The following is an 18,602-nucleotide window of genomic DNA, read 5'->3' as shown; positions in this document are numbered from 1 at the left end:
AAACCATCTTACGGATACTGTTGTATCCATCCCAAATTCTCCAAGATATAAGGGGTATCAGTATATTTTTCATATCCAGGTGGTGTTGTAGGTTGGAAGCATTTTCCAGTGGCACAATGTGACAGATGTTCATGTGTTAGTGTATATCCCAATGCGCTTGGTTCCACAAGTCCTAGAACTGATACAGCAAAAAATATTACTATGCAAGAACCATTAACATTTCCATTTCTGAAAATGTAATTTAATATATGCCTAACTACAGAACAATAAAATAATAGAATGGAACTACTTACTGTTGAAAAGTTTTTGTGCATGTTCTAGGCCATTGCAAGAGCTCTTATCTCTGAACTTAATAGTGTGTACTGTATTAGTCAATGATGTAACAAGCATTAGACTATACCTACCCCTAACATGAGTGTGACATAAACTCTTTATGGAGTACTTTCTTGAGTACTTTATGCAAGCCAAAAGCTCATCCTTGATAAGATAGCAGAAGCAGAGAGGAAGGTTGGGTAATTCTGTGGGGAGGTAAATATCCAAAATAAATTTTCAGGTATAAAGAAGGTTAATTTCAGACTACACTACTTACCTCTCCATATGAAAAGTAGCTAAAATCCTACATTGAAAAGATGGTAGAGACTTATGTAAAGAAATAAATTAAAAGGATCAGATCCTACTGAACCTATAGTGAACAAAAAAAATACTTGTGGTGTGGGCCTCTCACAATGGAAGGATAGGAATGAGTAGAACAGTAACTGGTAAAAGAATGCATCTACCTGAAACAGGGAATACTTCTGTCTAATACAAGTGGTTCTTAGAAAAAATATGTGAAAATAATTGTGAAGTATCTCAAATGTGGACAAGAATGTAAAGGCTACTCAATTGCCTTGTGTATTCCAGGAGGTCAATAAAACATGCAAATTAGATGCAGCCAGAGCAACATGTTAAGTTTTAAACCATAACATAAATACAAGAATTTATAGATTCAACAATAAATCATCCTATACTTGATAATTCAAGACCCATCTGGCTGGTAACAGCCATCATGAATGATTTGGTTGTTAGTGTTGGCGAGGCCTGAACTACTCTTCCATGTTGACACCCCTGCTTTGCTTATGATTGAGAAGAGTCTATTCGTACCTCATCTCAGTGAAATTAAATAAAAATCAAAGAACATTTTGTAATATTAAACCTTAGTTACTGTCTGGCTCTACAGAGAATGGCAACTGGAGGGATATGAAACTCAAAAGGCTGACAAAAGCACAATGTGACACAAGCAATATTACATAAAGATGTGATTGTCCATATCCCCACCCATAGAATTTCATCAGGGTGCATCAATAGCCAGAATGAAAAGAAATAAAGAACTTGATCAGAGGTGAAATTAAAAAGATGAAAAATTGGGCGAGTTGTTTAACCCTCTATTCAATGTAGTGGGTTAGGTGCACAACACTGATAAACCATCCAGATGTGATGATAAATTGCAAGGATAGATGGATGATAAAAGTGAGCAAGAATTTGGGCTTCTTTGTGAGAAAAAAAGCTTACCTGTCTTGAAACAGACTGGAAAAAAGCCATATAAAGATCAAGGCATGGTAAAGTGTGAAGAAGGTAATTACAAAAAACATAAAAGGACATTTTGAAGCAGAAAACACAACCAATCTGGCCAATAAGGACTTGGTAGTACATCTTGCAAAGACAGCAGAGTATGAGATTGGTGAACAGAATGGAAATTTGGTGTGTTGTGAAGTGTTGCAAAAGCATCAAGAAGACTCCCAAATTTGAAATAAATCTACTGAAACACCAGAGGATATAAAGACCATAATGCTGTATGAACTTATCTAGACAATACAGCTAATCAACTACTGAGCTCAAAACTATGATCCAGGAAAAGCTGAAACTAAGATATTATTGGCATAAAACAGGAACTGTAAAGTTTAGAAGCAGAAGTTCTAAGGACAAGAACTTTCCTGTGAATTGTGTAAGAAATTAGAGTGGAATTGACTGAATAGATCAATATAAGATGTCCATGTTAATATGACAAAAAACAGTAGCAGATCCATCTAACTGACACCTTGAGGACAATGTTGTGCAGTGTGTTCTTCTGAAGATCAAACACTGGAAGCAGTGAAGGCATCCAAAAACCACACCCTATCCAACCAGAGAAGTGTTCTAAAGAGATACAAATCCAATTAAGATGGGAGAAGAGGGTTGTCCATGGTTGTTTGGGAATTATCAAGGCACCATGAATAAGAAAGGCAAAAAAATGGAGGGAAAAAAAAAATCAGAAAACAGTGGATTTCTGGACATTTTATACTAACCTATATTCCTCGAAATTAACAATAACATACAGCAAAACTTTGATATTTTATGTTTAATAGCATGTATGATAGCAAAAAATACCTCCTGAAAAAAAAAAGTTGCAAAATGTCTTTCCTTTCAATTTCTTAATTGTTTTTTTCTGTGAATAGTTTCAAAGATTAAGATTTGTAAACAAAAGTGTTGATAAATAACAGAATATTTAATGATACAAATGCTTCATCTTGTCTAATTTAAGAGGTCAGTTAAGGTTGAATTATATGGGCTGAGTGATGTTACAAACTGGGCATCTGATTTTGCCATGTACATTTAAATTATTTGAGAAAAATCAAAAAAAATAGTATAGATATGCAACAAAACAAAAATATTTTCCAATTCTAAGTTCTTATGTGTATTTTAATATTTTGAATGGATCATTAGAAAAGTTCATAATTCTCTGTTTAACAAATTTTATACTGTATTAGTTGAATTAATAACTCTTAAAATCAAAATGTGATTCAAAACCAAAACTACTATGCACTCCATCAAATGAGTTTCATGAAGAGAAATGACCAATATCCAGTGAAAATTCTTAATTTCCTTAATGTTTTACCTCATGGTTACTAAACACAAACACAGGCTTAACTAACAAATAGTTGATGTAATTTAAAGCAATAACAATGCATCTTTACATATTGTCTGACTAGCTTTTGAAATTCCATGTCTCAGAGTCATAAAGAATAAGGCTGAGCCTAAGAAGCAAACATAAAACTCAAATGAATCAAATACAGTTATCACAAACTCCAGAAAGGGCAAAAACATTTCTATTTTTCACATAAACATCACCTTCTACCCCAACTTGTCAGTCTCCAAGTCAGACTGATTTGCCAATTCAAAGACACATCTTGAGTACCACTACTCCTGTAACGTAACTAATTTGTAAATTTTACTAAATTCTTGTCTTGATGCACTTCATGTAGGTACACATAATAAATTCAGAATTACAGTCAACATTCCTTTTCCAATATGGGGTCAGTCCAATATATCCACCTCATGGTTAAGTATATCTTTATAAAGTGGAAAAATGTATTTAGAATGGATGACACATCTGTTGTAATGTTAATTTTCTTAATTGATTTAAGTAACATGTTCATTGTGAACCTGATATACCAATTTAAATAACTGTCAAAGTCCACTGAAGGGAACAGAAATGGGATATCAAGAGAAACAACGTATTCTAGAGACTAGTCCCCAGAAAAATTGAATCTCTTCTAGAAGGGGAGAAGGAAATGCAAGAAATCCTGGTTACAGTCATAAGAAGGATTGGCCCTTAAACAAACATGTTAATAAAGGCCACTACCCAGTGAATCAGACACTAAGAGGCAGTCAGTTCAGAGATTTTGACTAACCAACCCAAATGAGCAGAAACTCCAAAGGAGAGGATAATTTTCAGAATGGTTAACAGGATACAGCTATCTATATAAAAAATTGATAAGCTTTAAACAATGCATCATGATCAAGCAAGTCTCAAAAATAAATAAATCAACTGTTGAAGAAACTTTGCAGCAGCATGGAAAGAAAATATGTAAGCCTTCTCTAGTAAAGTTATTGAGGTCACAATACAAAGCCTCAGAAAAATGGGCAAAGAGGATATAAAGCTTAAGAAGATGAGCAAGCAAAAGACAGACATGCAGACCAAGGGTAAGAAAGACAGTCACAATAAGTGAAAAAAAATCTTTTATGCTTAAAGAAGGGATTCAAGGGATTGCACATCTAGCAAAGAAGAATCCCGACCATATATCAGAGGAGTTCCTAGGTCAGGAAGGATATGGGGTATAGGGGATGGAGATTGTGTCACTTTCTTGTTGATGGAGTATAGTCTAATACCAGTTACATAGTAGACTAATGAAGAACATGTTATTAAATTCAAGAGTGAAAAATGTGAATAGCTTTGCATATACACAAAAATATTTTAAACTTCAGTGCTCAAGCACTTATTCATTTTTCCACAGAATAATTAACAGTGTGGTATGAATTAAAATTCATGATTTAGAACTGTAAAATACTATTGTCATATTTGGAGGCATTAATGGTTACAACACACAAAATGGAATAAGCATGTCACTTCTTAAAAGTTAAAATTTAAAGTTAGTATTTTAGACAAGCTCCTATAGATTCTTTACAATAAACCATTATCTTAGATTCCTTATACTAATTTACAGACAATCTAGTTCACAACTACTATTTTCTTTAAATTAATTTCATTCACACACTACCATTTATTCTCATATGTAAATTCATTTTTCTAAACTAAATTTAATTAAATCTAACCTATATCATAAACAATGACATCATTTAGTATTCATGAACAAACATAACTATTACCAATATCAAGTGATAAAAAAAAGTAAAAAATGCATACACACACACAAATGTTGTATGAATTCTATTTGGCCTGCTGACCACATATTTTGATTAATAACTATTCATACCATAGGCATCTCGCCTATAAATTCAGTCACAAAAAAAACTACCGATGTTAGACAAAATTATTTACAGTTAAAATTTACACACTAAGTTCAAATTTCTTGCTGCATGTCATCATGGTAGCTGATTTTTGCACATACTTTCACTATGATGAGCATAACCCAATATGGCAGATGACAATCGTCACATTCTATCCACATTAAACTATAAAATAATGTGCATTCATTTTGGTATATCAGGAATATTAAAAATATTGTATACTTGTGCTACATTTAGTTAACATTATTTTCAATCAAATTCAATTAGTTGTGATCTCTATTCCTTACCCCAGGTTAAGGTTAGCTCTACTAGTTGGGCTGAGTCCCACAAATGCTTTGTGCAACAGTAAATTACAAAAAATAAAACTTTGTATAAAAGTCCAGTGTCTTAAGAGTTGGTGTCTGTACCTTATTCCTGATAAAATGTCAACAATAAACAGATAGCACTCAGTCCACTTGTTTTAAAATAATATATTCAAAATAAGTCAAATCAAACAGAGGAAATGTTGTAGGTAGCAGCATCAACTGATGATTGCTGCTGCTTGAGGGTTAAGATAAGAAAATTTGTGAATTCACTTTACAAAATGAAACTTTTTTTTTTTAGTTATATTAACAACTAAAATCAGTTTTGCCCTCTGAATATCTCCAATTTTCTCATTTATTTAACAAAAACACTTCTGACACAGTTATAGAGGATTCTTTCTATACTAATTTAAGAAGTAAATTTGCTCAAAATATCAGCAAAGGTGAAACAAATGACAGGTGTAAATACATCATGAAAACAAATTGATGTCAGGTAAAGTCAAAGGAACAACGTGTGTATGGCTACAATTCAGCAAGCAGGCTCAGTACAATGGTTTAGCAGAATCATCAGTGTTTCAGCACACAATTGTCTATAAACATCACTAAAAAAAATCATAAAAAGACATACACTTTTGTCCATCACCAAGCTGGGGAAAAATCTATAGAACCAGCTGGAGCCCACAGGTGAAAAAAAATGAAGACAATGCAATACAAAATGCTATAGCCAAGTTGAGTGCTACACATATAAATGTGATATTTTCAGAAACTGGATTAACTATTTCTGTTGACCACTCATTTATCACTATTAGCCTATGTGTTTTGGCAAATTGTGAACATTGTGGTCTCTGGGTTGGTGAGATAAAAGTTGTATCTATTTGTAGTATGTACTTTTAAAGAAATGCAAGTTAATACCTGTATTCAAGGATAATGAGTTTTTGAATAGTGTGATTACTGACTTAGCTGTGAAATATGAAGAAATCATATTATCAGAGATACTTATAAGGCAAATGGAGTAGCCAACAACAAGAAGTTCATGTGCTAGCAAAGAAAATAATGTGTTTTGTTTTTGCAATGGTCTCAAAACAAGTGATATATTTGGCTGTGAAAGTCCTACTTACAGTGCTGGTAACCAGAGGCTCCATTTTCCTTGTGTCAAAATTAAGCATGTTCCAAAAGAAAAGTGGCTATGTCTTATATGTGGAAAATGCAATAAATGAACAATTATGTGGTCATTCACATGTAATATACACTTTTATAAAATATTTTCTCATGAATATGTGTATTCTTAAAATTGAGTAAAAATTCAGTGATGTTGAATTTCCTTTATATGTACTTTGATTCAGATACAAGCCAACAAACCATCTATAAAGTTGTTGAGAGGTTTAAAAACTTCAATAATATTACAGTGAATTTAGTATTTAACCTGTTTGTAAAGTTTTACACATGCAAAATTTGCATCTGTTTCTGAAAACTTCTTTTTGGGAGGATTTTTTTACAAGAACTAAAACACAATAGAGTGACTTCCAAAGCAACAAATAAAATTAACAAACATACCTTTTTTATGTTCCTAAATGCTATCTAATTATAGTTTTAATGTGATTTGCATTTTTGTTTAATGCCTTTCTTATGTATTATATAAACATGACAGTACATGCATATTATTAAGAAACTGATACCAAACAGAACATGATCTTTTCTGTATATAAATTTTATAAAATTATTTTTGTTACATCCCAATTTATTGTAAGCTTTGCAAAAATAACGAATATTTATTCTTCTACTTTTAATTTTAATAGCAAAAAAATATTATTAGTTGCCAGCTATCTATAAATTTGGAAGCTGTTGGAGATGTGACATATGGAATAATTTAGGGAAGAGAAATTACAGATATTAAATAAACAAAAACGTTTCATTCACATAAATATAACTTGTATCTAAAAATATTTTTTGATCTCATTTCACAATCAGTGAAAAGCCTTCATAATATGAATATAACCCTGAACCCATCCATTCAACATTCAAATGTAGTATTGTGGGATTTAATACCTAATACCTAATAATTGGAAAAAAATATTGCAGAAAGAGAAAAAATAAAATGTAAGTGTTACCATTAAATACAAAATGAATAAATCAATATCGGACACAAGGACACCAGCAAAATATGAAAAGTTAACGTTTTGTATTTCTAAACAATGTAAAAAACAGGAACCCTCAAATGAAAAACAATTATTAAAAAGCTACACATAAGAAGTAACTTTTGTTCCAACATTTTGTTTTCAAGTGCTGCTGTATTTTTGTTTATTGGAGTGAGATCAAAATTTACCCATGTTGTCATTTACAAACTAATAACCTTTTTTCTTCTTTAAGATGTTTTTCATAATCCAATTTTAGTACAAGGTAAAAATTATAAGCAATAAATATTTAAAATTATTTTTATAATTGCTTATTGTTTTCGTTTTTAAAAAAAAAGTGAATAGATGGGTATTGCAAATACAAGTAAATTTAAAAAAAACTTTTTCTTGTCAATGCATACACTTACTTTTATGAACAAAATTTTCATTGGCTAAACTATATCATACACAAAACATAATAATAAAATGACATGAAATATTCCCCAAAAATGTACTAAGAAATTAAAACAGGAAAAAAAATTACTAAAAGATGAAGAAAAATGTGCTCATCCTTACCATATATAAGATGTGTACTATAAAGAACGGCCTGGCATGGCCAAGCGTGTAAGGCGTGTGCTTCGTAATCTGAGGATCGCGGTTTCGAATCCTGGTCGCACCAAACATTCTCGTCCTTTCAGCCGTGGGGTCGTATAATGTGAAGGTCAATCCCACTATTCGTTGGTAAAAGAGTAGCCCAAGAGTTGGCGGTGGGTGGTGATGACTAGCTGCCTTCCCTCTAAACTTACACTGCTAAATTAGGGACGGCTAGCACAGATAGTCCTCAAGTAGCTTTGTGCGAAATTCCAAAACAAACAAACTATAAAGAACAGCTTCCAGAGTCTATGTTGATCAATCTTTTATTCTTTTACATGCAGTTATCCAACTTTACTTTCTTACAATGTTTTCTAGAAATCTATGAAAGCTAACTTGATTTCTTTTCTCAAGCTCTGAGTTGTGTCTCCCATGCAACACATTTTTGAGGCATTTTGATTATGACAAATAAGTTTTGTGTATTTCCTCTTTATATGGTTTATAAAAATATGACAAAATGATTTTGTATATTGGGCTGTGCAAAAATCCCATTTATTGGGATGAGAATCAGTCATTAATTTGCACCTGATTTATAACAACATGACAATTTCACACCACTGATAACCAATTCAGACTGATATTAACATTGTCTCAGCGAAACAAATATACCGACACTACCTGTTGCATATTGTTAAAACTATGATCTATTAATTACTTTAAAAACACAACTTTGTAAAATAGTGAAAATAATACGTTTTTGTTACTTGTTTTTAATGTCGCCAAAGGATTTTAACAGAGTGTATTCACCTCAGTCTAAGTCCTAAAGTTGGAAACTAAGGAGAATTATATCACTGCCCAGCAGTAAAAAAACTCTCCTAAACAAGCATGCCATGAAATGCTAGCAAATTGTAGGATACTAGACAGGATCACATTTACCTACTTATCAAAATACAGGCAACAATAACCAGTAGCAATCATTGCAAGATCTTGAGAATAGATTATATTAGTAAAGGTAATATTTAGCACTACTTATAGAAGACTGTTTTTGGGACTTGACTGTAAAAAGTCAAACAAACTGCATCAGAATGATGGCCCCTCTTAGTATTATTGTTGTTCAAAAGGCAAAATGGAGATATGGGAAACAGCAGTTTAATTTCTAGAAATTGTTTCCAGAATACGACTACTGAATCACAAAAAAAAAAAATTCATACAACCCATATAAATATATACTGTTTTGGAAACTTTGTTGTAAATAGAGGGTAAAAGCTTCAGAATTCTGATATCTGCTGTGAAAAAGCAAAAGGGAGACATTTAAGACATTTTCAGGTTCTTAGAATTGTTCCACACAGTACACACACAGAATGAACCAGATCCAAGACAATGTCTCACCAGATAAAGTCTCATCTCTATGATCACTAACTATAGCTATACACCAAACTAACTTCTGATGTTGCACTCCTATTCATAAATACAGATTTTCACAAAACTTTGGTGCTTTGTTGCAGAAATTTGGCATCACTTTAATGAAGTATAAGATACATAATTTGTGAAAAATTATAAGACTTGAATGTGGTAATCAAATTTGAAGTCGATCACCAAAAATTTCTCTAATTTTTATAAATATTCCACAAGTTATTTGAAAGATATTTCAATTGTGGGCAATTGCTCAAAGTTTTTCTTTACATGATTTGAATCATCATTTTTTTTAATGTACAGACAAATATTATTTTTTCGTACTTCTTTGTACTTTCTAATAATTTTTTGAAAATATTTGTCTCTTGTATTTCACTGAAAAATGTATGTAACAACTGTTTTATTGGAATAGTACTATTTCTTTCTAATGAGATGCCAATTTGATACAACAAAAATTGCCGAATTGCGACATAGCGTAATTTTTCATCTTGAAAATTACAATTTTTAATTACCAAATTACCTACCTAATTATTCTCATCTTGAAACAAACCTAAAATTACAAAGTCTCAAGATGCCTTTAAAAAGTAATAAAAATAAACAAAAAGACAGAGTATAAAAATATAAGTAAGACATTGTTCTTTTTCTACCCAAATGTGGTAAGATATTCTTCGAATACCGAATGAACCTGTCAGTAATCTGCAGTTGTTTTGGTGATAACTTGTAAATTGGTAAGGGAAATGCCTTACAATGGAAGTTATTAATCTATTTGTGAATGATTACATATTTGTTTAGCTTTGTGTAATGTAGATGGTCCTTATTACATTACATAGAGATGTTTTTAATTTTTACTATACTACAAGAGTGCTATGTTGTTTGTTTATTTCTTACAAGAAAATAAAGTCTAATTTTAGCAGCAACACTAACCATTAAAATCTTACTTGCCGTTCATCCTTAAAATAAATCAAATGCCTGTAACTCCAAAACATATTATATTCGAAGTTCGCACCTTAATTATTTTGACACATAATAAATATTCATATACAATTTAATCTAAATTACGTACCAGTTTGCACTTTTCCACTTGATGTTTCCATCGTACCTAGTCTAATCTCTCTGGCGTTTGGGTATATTTATGTGTATACCCGGGAAGGTCACGTACACTCGACCTCTTCCTCCTTCCATAACTTTGTTGGAGAGGCCAGATTAATATATATTTCGATTTAAATACAATATGGTTGGAGTGATATCATAAATTTAGTCTGGTCCTTTTCAGCGCAATGTCCATTTATATTGTTCTTGATTTTTTTAATTATTACTATTATTATTATTTAATAAGTCTAGGACATAGGTGGCCTGTTTTATTTTATCTATATTCTAATACTACTAGTATTATTATTATTTTAAATGATTTTGTCTTAATGATCTAATGTATAGATTTAATGGGGAAAGGTGTTTAGGTCGCTCTTCATCATATATGCAATACCTGTCTAGTTCGCATAGCAACTCATTTTTTCGCCAATTTTTATCAAAATATTTTATTGTGCTCTGTAGAAGTCTATCTGGTCGTGTTTATGCGTTTGCGTAATTATGCATGAACTTTGATGAAGTGGTTTTAGGTACTCTGTATACTGATGTAATTGGTGCATTCTGTAATGTTTGAAGTTTGGTTTGAATTTGTTTTACACTTACATTGATTCATGCAGAAGCTGCATAGTCTATTACAGGTCTAATGCATGACTTGTATATTTTAATGATTTTTTTTCTGGTGTTGTTCCGTAGTTTTTACCAGTTAGACTCCTAGTTTATTCTTCGCCAAATATTAGTTTTTTATGTTATTTACATGTTTCATCCATGTAAGCTTCGAATCCTATGTTAATCCTAAAAATTTTGCAGATGTAGCAGTCTGGAGAAGTTCCCCATTCATGTAATTTGGGTTTGAACTTTTTGCTATTTCGTAGATTTTGAAAATATTACTAGTTGCGTCTTCGCTGTATTTATTTTGATTCTATATTTTTCACAATATTCACATAATCTATTTAGTTGTGGTTGTAAGTTAACGGCTGCTATTTCTGGTGTAGGGGCACTTTTCCAAATTGCTACATCATCAGCGAACTGAGACGCGTATCCATGATTTGGGTGGCATATTACTTACATACATGATGAAGAGAATAGGGCTAACTACCCCTCCTTGAGGGACTCCAGCTTCTGGAGTGAAGAACTCCGAGAAAGTTCCCTCTACATTTTCTATTTTCCAAAAAGTTTGATAACCAGCGAATAATTCCTCGCGGTAGTCCCATTTCATATATACGGAACCGAAGACCATTGTGCCATACAGTGTCGAATGCTTTCTCGATATCGAGGAAGCAGGCAACAGTGCATTTTTTATTGTCAAAGCTGTTTATTATTCTTTCAGTTAACCTAATTAAGTGATCCGTTGTTTGCCTATATTTCTAAATCCGTTTTGTTCTTCTGGTAATTTTGCATTATTCTCCAAAAATGTGGAGAGTCTATTGCTTATTATTTCTGGTTCAAAATTCGAGAATTTTGCCTACACAGATGGTCAGGCTGATCGGTCGATAACTGTTTGGTTTATTGGCTGGTTTTCCTTCTTTATGGAACATTAAGATATTTGCTTGCTTCCAAGAAACTGGGATATATCCAGAATGTAGAGATAGATTAAATATTGCTAATAGGTGGTCAAATAATTTTGGAGTGCCTTTTTTAAGAAGTATTGCTTGTATTCCATCGTTTCCTGGTGCTTTGTTTTTTGTATTTTTGATTGCTTGTTCAAGTTCATTTAGTTTGATTCTTTTGGTGAGTAGTTGGGTATTGTGGTCATTTGTTTTGTTAGTGTTGCTGGTTTTAATGATGACTGGAAAGTGTGGTTTATATAATTCTATGTTGTTTGTTACGTGGTTATTTATTTTATTGTAGTAGTAGCTGTTCATGTCGGTATCATTGTGTGTTTTAAATGTGTTTTGTAATTGATGTTTGAAGGCTTCTGCTTTTTCTTTGTTGGTATGTGTTAAGGTGTTGTTATATTCAAGTGTTGGGTATTTTCTTGTAGTGGGTTTATTTGTGAATCTTTTCAAGTGTAACCAGAACTTGCTAGGGTCGGTTTGTTCGTTTAGTTGAGAGCAGAAGTTTTCCCATTTTTCTTGGTTGTTTAATTTCTGGTCTAATTTTATTTCTAATGTTGTTAATTTGTGATTTTATTTCTTGTTCTCTTGTTGCTATAAATAGTCTTCTTAATTGTCTTCGTTGTTTTATCATTATTAATAGTTGTTTTGTTGGTTTCCATGTATTGTTTGTGGTTGTATATTGTTGTTTAGGTATCCGTAGCTGCTCATGGCCAAGCGTGTTAAGGCGTGCGACTCGTAATCTGAGTGTCGCGGGTTCGAACCTCGGTCGCACGAAATTTCTGCTGCTAGCTGTGGTTGGTTATACGTGCCAGGAACGCCTTCGATAATTATAGAAAATTGGTGTGGTTTTGACTTAGGTTGTATAGTCTCATTTTGTACGGAATTTCTTCTTTTTCTTTTTGATATTACTAATGTGAAATCTTCGTTTTCATTATTTTGTTCATTTGTTTGTTCTGAATTATTTTCTAGATTTGTTTCATTGTTACCAACATCCAAGGGTTTGTTTGAGTTATTAACAACATTTGAATTATTATTGGCATTAGTGGAGGAAGGAACTGTCTCTACCTCGGTATGAGAAGTTTCTTCTCCTTCATCTTCATTTTCTGAATTTTCACTAGAATTTCTTAGTTTTACGATTTTTCTTTTTGAATTTCTTTTTTTCCCTTGCATTAGTTTCTTTATCGTATTCTATAGAAGTTAATTTAGCTTTGGCTACATTACACAGAGCTAATAACGGGGAGTTTTTATCTATGCTAGAGATTAATTCTAGTTTTTTGCCACCAAACGAACTAGACTTACCTAGTTTATTTTTTTGGCCACTAGAAGTTGATGTTCCTTCTTTTTCATGAGTCATCGTTGAGTTCCCAGATTCACTGGTCGGCATCACTTTTTCTTTAGCGACCCGCACTTTCCTCGACCGAGTTGGTTCTTTCTTTTATTCTTTTCATTCAGCTGGTGTTTCTCTTTTAATGTAGGTATTTCTTTTTGTCTTGTGGGTGCAGTAGTTTGTCTTTGCCCAGGTAGGTGAATGTAGGATACTCACACGTATATGAATACAAGTTTTTCTATACCTTTTCTCTGTAGAGCCTGCGAACACACGTCTACCTGTTAGCTTACTCTCGCCAAGAATTCTAAGTATGTGCGTGGCACCGCTCTATTCACAAAATACATAAACGGTGATCTCGGTATTATTAATACTTTTACCATAATCCGTTCCATCGTACCGAATATTGACCTCTAGGCAACCCAAACTACCAGTATTCCTCCAATTCCTTTCCCCACGTCCAACTTTAGTCATTCCAACTATTAGTTGAATAAGACTGGGCACCTGTTTTTGCTAAATTCTATCACATTTTAATTTTCAGTAAGTCTTTATTTTTAATTTTTATTCATTTAACCTTTGATTTTAAACAAAATTATTTCTTAAATACATAAGTATTCTTTAACATTAAATAAACAGCCAAGCTTTTTTTTTATATTATTTATTTATTACCAAATAGTAAGAGCGCTCATAATAAATTAAATTGAGCTTGTTTTTCATAAAAGCCGCTTAAATGTTTTGGGAATCGCGGGTTTCTGCTTTTAAGTTTTTATATTATAACTAATTTCAATACACAATAAAATAGTTATTTATAATTTTAAAACCACCCTGTTTTCAACTATTGTTAAATTCAAAACATATCCACAATCATCAGGTTTCTGGCCCGTCCACGTAACACATTGTATATTCCAATTAAGCCGTGTACATTACCATTTTAAACGTAAGCCATAAAAGAGAAGTTTGAATTCAACAGGGACGGTCTTAGTAATCCTGGAGCCTCGAGCATAATTAAGTAAGTGGGGCCTTATAACAACAGGAAACTCTGAAGCTGATTTAAAGGAATAGCATTGGGTGCCATGGACAATAGATCTAGCTCACTTCACTTATGCTGCTCTCGTCCAGTTCTCCCGTCTTTCCTTTCACTCACGAATACCCCACCCCACCTTAAAAATATCAAAATAAAAGTAAAGGAAAAAAACCCACGGAAATTATAACAATTTGTCACGTGAGGGGACGAAGAGGAACTACAACGTACCTGAACACCCCAGTTGGAGAGAGAAATCTGAAGAATTATCTCTCTCTAAACTAAACCCCTCCCACGTTAGTTTGCGTTTGCCAGGGACAATTGCAGAGTTTGCCCAGAAGGTAATACTGCCTGTGATTTGAAAATTGCTGCTTATTTCGAAAGGTGGTGTCCGTGTTTTGAACAGCAATTCTGCTTACTTTTGTCGTGAGAGTTAACAAGCTGATCTGCACAATTACAGTAATACTAACAGTAATATCATGCAATTTAATATGTCAAGTAATATTTTCATTTATTATAGCATTCGGTTATTTCTCAGAATAAAATTACAATTCAGTAATGTCGAGAAAACCCACTTGTAGAGAAAAATATTTATGTAAAAACGGCTCGTTTGGGTTGAGAAAATTATTTACGTAGAGGAGCGAAGGTCGAAACGTTGTTCGCTCCTCTACGTAAAAATTTTTCTCAACCCAAACGAGCCGTTTTTAATATAAAAAATTACAATTCATTATTTGCTAATACATACTAACATATTCAGAAGAAAATTAATAAAAAAGAAATTTGTTTAGTTGATAAATAATTCCCACTTAAACTTGTAAGAACAAGACATAATGGGTCTACTATTAATAGTTAATTGTTAATTTCTGTTTGGTGTAGTTTTTTTTCAAACTTTCAAGAACATTACATTTGATTTTAACATCTTACCATTCATGATAAAATGTGACAAATTCAAAATCTCGTGGCCTTATACATTCATTAAACATCATTAAGTGAACTTTTATGTTTTTGTATATCCACTTATTTAGGCTAGCACAGATTCCCCTTTGTTTCATTTCAGTTTCGAAATAGTATTTATTAGAAATAATATGGAGACATCCCAAAACAGTTTTACAGGATATATGCCACAACATTTTTACATTATCATGAATGTGCATAGTGCAATTAGGAGACTAACGTTGATGTTTTTATTAATTTGACCTGTATATATTATAGCCAGAAACACTTTTCTTTATGATTTTTATTTGGAATAAATTTTGCAACATAAGTGTTTTCAAGTTCTAGATGGAATTAACAAAAAGCTTCATTGTACTGATGAGTTTGATCAAATTCGTTTTCTATTTCTATGATTACTGTCATGAAAAAGAAATTACAAAAGCGAATATTTGTATTTTTAATAGATATGCACGTTTTAAATTTATATAAAAGACAAACAGTACTTGATATGTAAAGTGAGTTAAATGGTACTTGTACAACTTTAACTGTCCTTTTCCCCATAAATTTAACAAAATATAAATAAAATAGGCATCATAACAATACTACATTCAAGTGTACAGAAATAGGTTTTTAAAATTATCATCATATTTAACACGGTTAAATATGCACTATATGGCCAAAAGTATGTGGATACCCAACCATCACACCCACATGTGCTTGTTGAACATCTCATTCCAAAACCATGGAATTAATTTCCAAAACCATTTAGGTGTCATCCTTTCATGGGGAAGGGGGAAGAAAAATGATGGTGAAATGAGAATCCTGAGCAAGGTTCCATCGTTTATGAAGCACTCACTCCAGGAATCTCATGTGGGCACAACTGTGAAGGACCAGTGCTAAGTGAATTTATGGAGGGCCATATCCCCAAAAGCAACAACCTCATGAGATCCCAAATTAAGTCAATATTGAGAGGGTCAAAGGAATGTCTTCTCTAATTTGATCAAACAGCTCACCTGAACCACCACCTAAAGATAGTAAGTATGAGTGGCTAATTCCTACATGGAATGAGCCAGTCATTCACATAATAATAAATTCAAATTTCCATAGCATGAAGGTGACGACCAAAAGTCCAGACTATGCAACAAAACACACCAAGACAAGGCAAGTCTATAGAGAAGAGCCCTTTTTTGTCATGGGAAAATGCCCATAATATGGGTGAGAAAACTCCATGAGGAGTGTAATGAAGCAACTAAAACAAAACAAATCAATGCTTGGCTACCAATTCACAGACATTCTTGGGAATAACAAAAAGAAGGAAATAATGATCCTCAGAAGGATAGTGAGCCATTTTGATTACTCATTTCAAAAGCAAATCTCAAACCTCCTTTAATTGATGCTGGCAGCTGAAGGGATCTTGAAAAAGAGGAAAGAAAATGAGACAAGAAAACAGAAATTGGATAACAAATTACTGGCAGATCAGTGTCACTGAGACTTGATAATTTGATAGTTAAATTTGATATTTAACTATATCAAAGATATAATGTATGAGAAAATATGCAAAACATAAGTCCCTGAGATATGCAAAGGGTAAATTGACCTGATCTAATACTGCATTCCTACCTATAAGGTTCCAACAACAAATAAACCATGTGTGTAAAATCAAACCAAGCATTAAATGCAAAGGGTATTTGCAGAAAACCCTCCAACAGGTGATGTATGGGGGGAAATGTACCACAGAATGTTAGTGAGGGTAAGTCAAAGACAAAGGTAACAATGAGCTCAACAAATGCTAACCTGAAAACAAATAGTCTACACAATGGTAAGAAAGGGTGTACCAATCAGAAGTCCTTGGGGGATGTGGCATGCCGATCCTATCACTTGATTGCGAGACAAACCGATCCACATGTACCCAATTATCAAATGAGGGAGGAACTACTAAAAATGGTTTAGAACAAAACTCACATAATAAGGATTGTATTAGCACTGAAGGGCCTAGTGTACTTTACAACACTTTGTTATCAAAGGTATTGTCTAATACATATGATTTGTTTGTTTTTTTCATTTTGTGCAAAGCTACCAGAGTGTTATTTGTAATAGCCATCCCTAATCTAGCAATTTTCATCCAATTTTACATAGTTATTTTGTTCAGGTTATGTTTCATTTTAACAAGTTAAGTTATAAGTTGATTTGTATTAGTTCTTGATATTTCACATTTTGTTTAAAAGTTTCATATATAGTTATCCTTTCATTTAATTTATTTATTTTACATAGTACTATTAACTAACAATTGATATTTTTTGAGCGATTTCAGTTTCACTTGTTTTAATGTTTAACTTAACATATTTGACTGTGTATTTTGTTTAATTTCCTTCATTATTTGATTTTAATGCTGTATTCAATTTAGTTTATTTTCTTACGTTATCCATGTCCAAACTTACTTTCAGCTTTATTTATTTTTATTATTCAACTGTACACCTGTACCAAGTTTTAATTGTGTACACAGTTATTTTCTGTTAGTTTTATTTCTAATTTCACTTGATTCTGTAGTCCTATTTCATTCATTATTCAGTTTTTTACCTATTATTATTTCAGGAGTTCATCCAAATCAGCAGTAGTTGTCTCATGAGATGTTATTCAGTTTTGTATTTTTTATTCATTGTGTAACTGTTTAATTAATGTAAATTTTTATTTAATGTAAATGAGTGTTGGAGCCTGTATGTGAATAAAATAACACTTGTTATTGTCTTGTATATGTCTGTCTAGTATAAAGGAGGGAAAGTAAGCAGCTGCAACCTTGGCAATCAAATTTTCAGTTGGCCTTTAGTACATATGTATACATGTCAGAAATAAAGGATTGTTCAGTGCAGACAGTATTAAAACCAGATGATTATGGGAAGTTATATTTGTAAGTTGCTGATGTTGAGATTATAGTGATGTCTAAAATGCCTTAGTGAGAGATATAAATGATGATAACCAGATAAGTGGAGAAATAGAGGAAAAAGTAAAGCCATGAAGTTAGAAACTGGCTGAAATTAACTACCATAGGAGTAAATGGTTAACAGCTGATAAGTTAAAAGCAAGATTAACAGTTTTCTAACACTTTAGAAGAATGATATGTCTTGTAAAAGGCTGTTCTAAACCAACGGAACCAACCTGTGTGAATTGTGATGCAGAGCAAACAATTATTGGAAGTAAGGCCTACACATGAAAAACAGACAACTATTGGAAATAGACCTATATATAAAAAGCAAATGAGTATTGGAAGTTGAGAAAATAATTGTGGTAACTAATGAGGCTGTGTAAGTGAATTTATACACTGATATTTATATGTTAAAGAAAAAAAAAGAAATGAGAAAGTTATTCAATGATACTGTTGTAAAAAGAAAAAAGACTGGCTTCTTAACTAAATTCTAAAGCAAATGAATTAACCTAAGTGAACTT

At 32.2% G+C, this 18,602-nt stretch overlaps 1 protein-coding gene across 1 annotated transcript in view; it reads right to left on the bottom strand.

Annotated features, from left to right (window-relative positions):
* Nucleotides 1–10,522, bottom strand: part of LOC143251725 (N-acetyltaurine hydrolase-like) — a 30,863-nt gene extending 20,341 nt beyond the window's left edge. Inside the window, exons 1-2 of the mRNA XM_076502966.1 lie at nucleotides 10,305–10,522; nucleotides 13–178 (exon numbers count right to left, since the gene is read on the bottom strand). Of these exons, the coding sequence (XP_076359081.1) occupies nucleotides 13–178; nucleotides 10,305–10,335 (197 nt within the window). The 5' untranslated portion in view covers nucleotides 10,336–10,522. The remainder of the gene's footprint in view (nucleotides 1–12; nucleotides 179–10,304) is intronic.
* Between the last annotated feature and the right edge of the window lie 8,080 nt (nucleotides 10,523–18,602).

Source organism: Tachypleus tridentatus, chromosome 6 (genome assembly GCF_004210375.1).
Source record: "Tachypleus tridentatus isolate NWPU-2018 chromosome 6, ASM421037v1, whole genome shotgun sequence".
Classification (NCBI taxonomy): Eukaryota; Metazoa; Arthropoda; class Merostomata; order Xiphosura; family Limulidae; genus Tachypleus; species Tachypleus tridentatus.
This window is presented reverse-complemented; position numbering and strand designations above follow the sequence as displayed.